The 10,000-nt window shown below is 36.9% G+C and overlaps 1 protein-coding gene across 2 annotated transcripts in view; it reads right to left on the bottom strand.

The window, feature by feature from the left end:
- Window positions 1-1,743: 1,743 nt before the first annotated feature.
- LOC123764072 (uncharacterized) overlaps window positions 1,744-10,000 on the bottom strand; it is an 80,307-nt gene continuing 72,050 nt past the window's right edge. For both annotated transcript variants that reach the window (XM_069329879.1, XM_069329880.1), the window contains one exon: window positions 1,744-2,947. Coding sequence is in view for 1 of the 2 variants with exons in the window: in XM_069329880.1 (XP_069185981.1) it covers window positions 2,939-2,947 (9 nt within the window). In the remaining variant the exon portion in view is untranslated. The remainder of the gene's footprint in view (window positions 2,948-10,000) is intronic.

The raw sequence follows: 10,000 nt of genomic DNA, 5'->3' as shown, positions 1-10,000 counted from the left end.
TGCGTTGCTCCTGGGAGTATGGGTTCGAGTCACTTCTGGGGTGTGAGTTTTCAGTCGCATATAGTCCTGGGGACCATTCAGGCTTGTTTGCATATATATATATATATATAATTTATTATTGTAATAATAATAAAATTTATATTTTAGTATTTATTTGCCAAGTAATTATAAGCTTGTAAAGTACTTTTGTTGATTGAAAATTTGCTGTTTGCTTAGATAATGTGTTTTGGTCCCAAAATGTGCCATTTGACAGAGGCTACTTGCCTGCAAAGTGCCAAAAACTATCTGATGCCAGAAACATTTCTTTCCTAGAACTGTTCAAAGTTCCATTTGGTGAGGATTTTTTCCGCTCTATATTAAATGTAAATAAAGCACTTTTCAAGAGGCCCACTGGTGGTGGTGGGGACTGTTCATCATATGACTTACTGCTCATGGGTACTGTATATCACTAGTGCTTGGACTTGTTCATCAAAGACCTATTGGTGCTAAGAACTGTTCATCGAAGGACTCATTAGTGTTGGGAACTGTTCATCAACGATCCATTGGTGCTGGGAGCTGATCATCAAAGGACTCAATTGAGTTGGGGGGTTGTTCATCTTAGGATCTACTGTTCTTAATATATCAAAGGACTCATTGGTGCTGGTAACTGTTCATCTTAGGTCCCATTATTGCTGGAAACTGTTAAATGAAGGGCCCCACTGTTGATAGAAGTTGTTTAATTAAAGGCCTTTTGTTAATGGGAATAAATGTTGTTAGGAAATTCTTATCAAAGGATTCTATATAATGATAACTGTACATCTAATGACCCATTGATAACAGAGAATAATCATCTAAGAACTCACAGTTCTTGTTGCAGTCTGTTCTTCAAAGGAACCATTACTGTTAAGAAATATTTAGGGAAGAAAGTAATATTACCGGGAACTTTGCTAAAAGAATCATTGTTGATTGACGCTTTTCAACAATTAATCGTTACTGATGGAAATTTCATCCAAACGTCATTGCTACTGGAAGCGGAGCGGAGCACATTGCGGAGACATTCTCTTAAAAACCACTGTAAACACTGATCAAGAAATTATTTCTGTTACACAGTACTGTAACTTATTAATAATGTGTTATGAATCTGACAGATCTAAAAATTTAATTCATTAGAAAATGAACATGTAACCTTCGATTAAAGTGTTTATACACCTTGCATTATATTAATTGTTAGCCTGATATGATGATAATCATACTCAGTTTGTTATTACAATTACTGAATGAACCTATCAGTCTTGTATTGTGCTAAAAAAAACTATCAGTATTGCTCCGTGAATTATTTTTGTAGTAACTAGATCGAAGGTGTGAGCTAGATACAATGTTCTGTCAACCCAGTGTGAAGTGCCAAGAATGATCTCCAGCAAAGTTCAGCTTGTAACATTTCAATCATTAACTCTAAATACTACTAAAGATGCTCATGTAATATCCGATGCTGTGAACCTTTTTTTGTGATCCTGCTTGTGTTTACATCCATGTTAATCATCCTGATTGTATGTTTGTGCGTGAAGTTGTCACCATTCGGTTTTGTTAAATCCATATCCTGAGAGGAAGAATGTAAGCAGTTTGACACAAAGTTTTTTTTTAATAAATCATGCACCAAATTTGTTATTGTGGTTTATTCCCTAATTTAACTAATTATGTTGTATAAATCATCATGTAGTATTAAAATACTGTAAAAATAGTATAAATCATCATGTAGCATCAAAATTAAATTATTATTTTTTTATTCAGGATAAGTACATACATAGATGAAGTTACAAACATAATGCAGGATTTATAGATAAGAGCTAGTACATATAATACCTAAAGCCACCAATACGCATAGCGTTTCGGACCAGGACCTAGATTCACGAAGCTCTATGCATTTCTTCGTAAGTATGCTACGAACGTTCCTAAGTATTGCCTAAGTTTTGGCCACTCAGAGAGAAGGTAACATTTTTCATCTTACAGCTGTAGCCAATCACGACGGCTACATATCGGAGCTCATCCATTGTCACTTGCCACCTATTTATGTCGAATTTTCTTATAAAATTAGCATATTTCGATGTAAACTATTTTTTTCAACTTCTCCAGTCAGCACTGACATTGTTGTAAACAAATATGTTATACTTTTTGTTTACCAACGTAATTCTAAGAGATTTTGTGTGGCTTTCCTTGTCGCTCCCAAGATTTGAGAAGCTATGATATTTATTTACATACATATTTACCGAAATTTACCCCAAGGGCCACCAACTATCTAGTAGCCTAGACGAGGACAGAAAGCCGGCGGCTTGTTAAAGGTCCCGCCAATTGTCCTAATGATATTTTCTAGCTGGATTTTGGCATTTATGGCTTCAGCAGGTAGCCGGTTCCATGGGTTTATAATCCTCTTGGTGAAAAAAAAAATACTTTTTCAGTCCAACTTAAGAGGACATACTCTCCAACGCTATATCTGTGACTGTCCTGTTATCAGTGACTTCAGACCAAATGGTATGAGGTACTTTATAATTAGAGTACCAATTAAATTATATGAGTACTGTAATTACGTCATACACTCAGGAATTATGAAGGATATTCTTGTGCTCTACCCAGATTTTGCTAGTGGAGGTTAATAAATCAGCCTCACATTTCTTGTTCTCTCATGATTCCATGTATGACTGGCCGTCCTGTGAGGTGGGGATGTTGGATGAGCTTGTAGCTGGTTTTTGATCTACACTGTGTGGTCCTCCATACAGAATACGGAAACACATTGCTGTGTATACCTAAGCTTGTTAAAAAAAAATACATTGTTTGAGAGGAGTCTTGTAGAAACTGGTAAGGGTAATTGCTTACCTCTTGTGAAAATCGGGAAGTTGTTGTTTAATCAGAGTTTATTCGTTTTTTGTATTGAGGCTGGTATTTTCTTCCCCGATTCCATGTATGATTAACCATCCTGTGAGACGGGAGTACAATATTAGATGAACTTATAGCTAGTTTTTTTATCTACACTGTGTAATTTTTCATATAGGATAGAGTAGCAGCACACTGCTGTGTATTCCTAAGCTTCTTAAAAAAAATCAGTAATAAAGATTTTAAATAATAGTTTGTATTATTACCAGTATTATCCTAATTAAATCATGTTAACCATGAATCATTAAGATCTCATGTTGATATATAATAATCATATTTCTTTTGAATCATTCATGAAATTATGCAGCATGTGTCAATTTTTCACGTCTTTGGATATATAGTAGAAAAAGAGTTTAAACAACCCATAAATATTTGTTTCATTATATTCTTTATTTAAATAACTGTATCATTATTTTTACAGATGACAGGATTTGTTTATTCACAGGTGCATTATCTGTTAAAAAAAAAAAGGTTTATTGTTACGCACAATGCTGCTACATAGCCTTCCCGGCTTGGTGCCTTCTTTTGATAATTACTTACTTATTGTAACACACAGCCAAATTGTGTAACAGAAAAAGGTCTTGGACACAAATTCGTTCCATGCTATATGTAGAGGACTCGGCTGAGCATTCCTCAAATAAAATAAGCTGCATCAGCTTATAAGGTAAACAAAATAAGCATTCCTCAAATAAGTAGCTGCCTCACCTCACTGCCTTACTGCTACATAGCCTTCCCGGCATGGTGCCTTCTTTTGATAATTATATGTTCTACCATGTTACCCCCTTTTTTATCTTTTTTTTTTTTCTTTCAATGCAATTTATACTTTAAGCTCAATTACTATTAAGTTTTAGTCTCAGTGTTTTTTTCCCCACCTCACCTTGCCCAAAACGCAATGCGTACTAGTGGCTTTAGGTATTGTATGTACTAGCTCTATCTATAAATCATTCAGAATGTTTGTAACTCTGCATCTATGTATGTACTTTTCCTAAATAAAATATTATTATTATTATCAATTACTTATTGTTACACACAGCAAAATTGTGAAACAGGAAGAGGTCTTGAACCCCCTGCTTCCCCCCTCTCTTTTTAACAGGCCACAATAGTCCATATAGTCATAAGTATAGGCCTAAGTATTCGATGACAAAAGTTTTTGAAGTTTTTACCCCTATCCTTACCTAACATCATTTGTAAAGCATATTTTTCTCTTATGTCTCACCCAGATTTAATTTCAAAATAAAACTAAACAAAATAATTTAAAAATGGGTATGTATAGCTAAGGTACACCCCTAGCTATACTTATTGCTAGGTGAACCGGGGCATTTGGTGATAGTAAATGTTCCCACCAGCCCGGGATCATCGATCACCTTCTCTCATATTTCATGTTCACCAGTGTTTATTTACTTAATAACTACTGGTATAATATCTTGCTATTATAAAACTAATTCTAATATCATAAAAGACATATTTACTACAAGTTTCAAGCAGAGAATTCATATATAGCTAACACAAAGGACTACTACTTGATGAGACTAGCTAGCTAAAATGTTTGTTTATAATAAAATCGATCCTACGTGTTAGGTATTAGAGAAAAATTGAGTTATAACCAGTTTGCGTAAAGCTACGAGTGGTCGAAAGCAACCTCAGCACGATGGAACATACTTACGAAGATTTTTGAAACTTAGATGCCTACCTGAATACCGGCATAGTCGCTACGAAGATGCTAAGAAGGAAAACGTTTGTAAGTATGTATGTAACTGCTTCGTGAATCTGGCCCAAGGTGTGGGGGGAAAAACACTTAGACTAAAACTTAAATTAATAGTAATTAGGACTAAAGTATAAATTGTGTTGAAAAAGGAATGAAAAAAAAAAAAGAAAAAAGGGGGGAACATGGCAGAAATCAGCAATTGTACAAGTTGATCAACAAACAGCATTGTTTAAAATACCAAGACATGGCTTGACAATTAGGGGGTAAGGTAGGTTACATGGAGTTAATTAGGTAGTACTTAGTTTCACTCTTAAACTGATTGAGAGAGGTACAATCTTTGACATAATTGGGGAGGTCATTCCACATTCTGGGTCCCTTGATTTGTAGAGCATTTCTAATTTGGTTAAGTCGCATTCTTGGAATATCAAATAGGTATTTGTTTCTGGTGTGATGCCCATGTGTTCTGTTACAACCTTCTAGGAAGCTTCTAAGGTCAGGATTGACATTGCAGTTCAGAATTTTAAATATATAGAGTACACATGAGAGGATGTGCAGTGACTTAATATCTAACTTATTCAAAGATTTGAGTAAGGGTACCAATTGCTGTCTGGAGCCAGAGTTAGATTTTGTTCTAATAGCAGCTTTGTGTTGAGTAATTAGAGGACGTAGATGATTTTGTGTAGTAGAACCCCAAGCCCAAGTACTATAATTGAGATAAGGATAGATGAGAGAGTAATAGAGTGTCACCAGGGCAGGGCGAGGTACATAATATCTGATCTTAGAAAGAATGCCAACAGTTTTAAAAACTTTTTTTATATATTTAGAATGTGTCCCTAGAAATTCAGCTTGTTATCGATGAGAACACCAAGGCATGTGCCATCTACTTTATTACTAACTAGCAGTACCCGGCCACGCATTGCTGTGGCTCAGCAATGTGTGCAAAATATACTGAGACACAGCAACCTTTCCTGTTCCTCAGTCCTCCCCCCCATTCCCCGCCCCTCACCCGTCTCCTCGGCCTCCCAACCATTCCCCACTCCACCATCCCCTCGTCCTCCCCACCATTCTCCATTCCCCCATCACCTCATCCCCACCATCCCAAACTCCCGTGTCCCCTCGTACTTCCCCACCATTACCCCCTCCCCTTGTCCCCTCGTCCTCCCCACCATCTCTCACTTCCATCCCCTCGTCATCCCACCATTCCCCACTCCCTTATCCGATGCCTTCCCAAATGGTCTGATGTTCCCATCAGAAAATTGGGAACATCAAGTGATCTGATGTTCCCATCACTGAAATATAATAAAATAAAAAATGAAATGAAAATATGAAAAAATAAAAAATAAAATATACTCACGAAATGACCGGTATGGTAAACAACACAGCTCAATTCCAACACAATTCACACAAAACAATTAAATCAAAATGAAAATAAATCAAAATCTATGAAAATTTAATTTATCAATGCAATCAGAAACACTGAAATGGAATTGTAACATATTTAGTACAGCATGTGTGTGTTGCTCTTAAATGCAACAGATAAGTGCTGTTTTTCAAGAAAAGCATTGTTTTACCTGTCACAGGTGTGGCTTCTATACGTATACTTATAAAATGAACAGTATGGTAAACAACACAGCTTAATTCCAACACAATGTCACACAAAATAATTCAATAAAAAATTAAATAAATCGAAAAGTATGAAAATAAAATTTATCAATGCAATCGGAAACATTGAAATGGAATTCGTGACATATTTAGTATAACGTGCATGTTGCTATTATGTGCAACAGATGGCGCTGTTTTTCAAAAACGCATGTTTTTACCTGTCACAGTGGTGGCATCTATATAGTAGGTACATAAAAAGACGCGCCTATTCGAATACAACGTTGTGTCAAAATTTCAAAGCAATCGGTGAAGAGTTTTCGGAGATTACAGCGTGTGTTGCTCTTACGTCCAACAGATGGTGCTGTCCTTATTTCTTTATAAAGAAAAATAATCTTAATAATAATTAACAAAAATAAGCTTATTTACGATCCTATAATAAATGTGAACCCAAGAATATAAAAATGGACTCAATTAATTCCAACAAATGATTAATATAAATCAAATTTCAACTATATTTAAATAAAACAGGGTTTAACAAAGAAACCTAGATTACCTAGGTTTGGTGACATTAAAGGGGTTAATTATTAAATTAATTAAACATGTTCACACACCGGGTTGGCACTGCTATATCAGGGCAGCTTTTCCAAGAATGCGTTCACCTTTTCAAACATTTCCAACACTTCCCTGATCTCAGTGGAAGAGGCAGCATCCTCCCTTACCTCCTCATTCCCTTACTAATCGTGTAAATTGTTGATGAGGACCTGCCATACTCCCTTGTGAGATCAGTCACACAGACACCACACTCATGCTTTGCTATAATTTCCTTCTTCAAATCCACAGTAATTGTCTTTCTTCTTCTTGACAACACTATCTTTAGCAAGCAGCTTCTTGGGCGACATCGTGCGTTACAAATTGTAGTCACAAAACCACTAAAAGCCCAAAGAAAAGTGCAAATAAATCCAGAGGGATGCTTGTCGTGTGCGATACAACAACACTGGCGTCGGAGGTGTCCGAGAATTTGCGAGAACCCGCGAGACGCTAGGAAGCACCATGTGGTTTTGCTCGTTAATAGAGGTGAAGCTCGTCAATAGAGACAAATTTGCTGCGAGTGGCTCGCTCGTTACTGGAAATGCTCGTAAATAGAGCCGCTCGTTAATCGAGGTGCCACTCTGTATATATGTATGTATGTATGTGTGTGTGTGTGTGTGTGTATTAATATATATATATATATATACATATATATATATATATATATATATATATATATATATATATATATATATATATATATATATATATATATATATTTTACACATACATACATATTGGGAGGGGGGGTAGACTGTGGTGTCCAGGATTGTCTATCCTCTCACCCCCCCCCCCCCATTCCACCCTTCTTCCATCTGCCCCTTGACTCTCTTCAGTCCCCATCCCTCTTCATCCCTCCCTCTATTCCCTACTTCCCCTCTCTCTTTTTGAACAGGCCTTAATATTCAGTTATAGTCATAATTATAGGCCTAAGTATTCAATGACAAAAGTTTTTTTTACATTTTTACCCTTACCTAACATCATTTGTGCAGCATATCTTTCTTTCATGTCTCACCCAAGTTTAATTTAAAAATAAAACCAAACAAAACAAATTAAAGATGGGTATGTATAGCTAAGGTACACCTCTAGCTATACTTATTGCTAGGTGAACAGGGGTATTTGGTGATAGTAAATGCTTCCACCAGCCCAGGATCATCACCTACTCTCATATTTCATGTTTCGTGAATCTGGCCCCTGGAGAGGTCACTCCATACCGACAACCAGAGCGCAACTCCATAGTCTCCTGAGATTGATGGATGCCTACTTTTATTTATATATCCAGTGAAAAGAAGAAACACATCACGTATCATCACTTTACTTAACTTGTATAATAATAATAAAAATTGTAATATAATAATACAGTACTATACATGTTTATAAAGAAATATTATAAAGGCTTTGAAGTAGAACTTTCACACAGTAGGCACAGTAATTATATTTTATATTAAGCCAAGCCTGGAATGCTATATTTAGCACCATATGAATCTCAGAAATATCAAAACTTCCTAGATGTCATTTACGATGTCAATACAAAACCTAAAAGACACAAGAGGAGAGATGTCAAAGTAATCAGATTCTTAAAGAATTTTATCTAGGAAGACAGGAATCAAAGGAACATATGTCATCAAATATTAAATGACATGAAGAAGCATGTCACTTAAAACTTATTTCTGGAGGAGCCTCTTCATGACTCCCTCAAGCTATTTTACCAATATTTTTTATAAAATGGTCAACTAAAAGCTCTTACCCCAATTATAAACAAAAACATGATACAAACATGGCTATATAATCATCACCATAATCGCTAACTGAGTACTTAATAATTCTAGTACAGTACAACCTCGATTCAACGTACCCCGATTTGCCGCATTTCCGGCTAAGTCGCACACTTTTTAAACCAGGTTTACTCACCCGGTTCGGTGTACTCTAGTTTGCCAAAGCGGGGGGATGTGCGGATTTGCTTATCTGATTGGGACAGAGTTCACAGACTGGTGGAAAACTTTCCCATCCTATCACAGGTTACAATTAACACTTTCGCGCTCTCCGCAAAGGTCACTCAGCCAACCGAATGTGCGCGCTGCGTTTTTATCGCTTAAGCGTATAAACAAAAATGTGTATACTCTTTTTACTCTTCTGACCTTAGTTCTCATGCTACGTATTTCATTTTGGTACCAACGTGTTCGCAATAAAATTCTCTAGAAGAACATCAGTAAAACAAGTCACGAAACGTATAGGGATACCAGCACCAAATAAATAACTACGAAGATGACTCGCCGTGAGCGCCCATCAGCAACAAAATGTTTTTACTCTTGGGATTGTAATCACCTCCACACTTGTTCTACAGCGTTAATTTTGGTATCAATGGACTCGCAATGAAATTCCCAACACGGTGATATGAATAAAAGCGTAGAATAATGATGCGGCCCGCCCGCAAGAGTGTGGGAAGTGGTGAAATTGTTACCCGGTATCGGTGACGGGACAACACAGTTATTTTTGGTTGTACAGTATATTGATCGGAATAAAATTCCCTAAACAGACATATGCATATAATACATGATATGGGGGAAGCATTACCAGTATAAACGGCTAAAGTCACCCACCTGCAACCCGTTTGGGACAAAATACCATTTGATCGAAGTTATCCACACCTTTCATGAACTTATTGTACCATGCAGCCTAGTGGTGAGAAAGAGAGCCTCATAGCGCGCAGTTTGAAACAAACCCAAAGTAAATCGGATAAAAATTGAATTTTATACAAATATTTTAAAAGAGGACTCAACTTTATGTCCACTATGCGTTAGCGTTAGACGAAACGGGATGCGCCGATGCGTCCGGATAGCGCGAAAGTGTTAATAATTCCTTCATATGACAAGTTGGATCACACAAGTGGACAAGTGGACCACATAACAAGTGAATCATATTAACCAAACACCTTCTTCCCTTCCTCACCACCACTCTACCTCATCGCCACTCTTCCCTCACCGCTACTCTCCCTCCCTCCCTCTCTCACTGCTTCTATCCCTCCCTGCCTCTCCCCATCAATGCCTCCCTCCATCAATCACTGCCTCTCATCCCTCCCTCAAATCCTTCCATCCATCCCTCTCTGCCTTCCTCATAATAAGAGAACAGCAGGCTATGGAGGAGGGAGCCACTAACGGGGTCGATGCTAGGCATATTGAAGGGACCCGAATATGTCTGTCA

The sequence above is a fragment of the Procambarus clarkii genome, chromosome 23 (assembly GCF_040958095.1).
Source record: "Procambarus clarkii isolate CNS0578487 chromosome 23, FALCON_Pclarkii_2.0, whole genome shotgun sequence".
In the NCBI taxonomy this organism is placed as follows: domain Eukaryota; kingdom Metazoa; phylum Arthropoda; class Malacostraca; order Decapoda; family Cambaridae; genus Procambarus; species Procambarus clarkii.
Note: the sequence above shows the minus strand (reverse complement) of the source record. Positions and strands in the feature narration are given on the sequence as shown.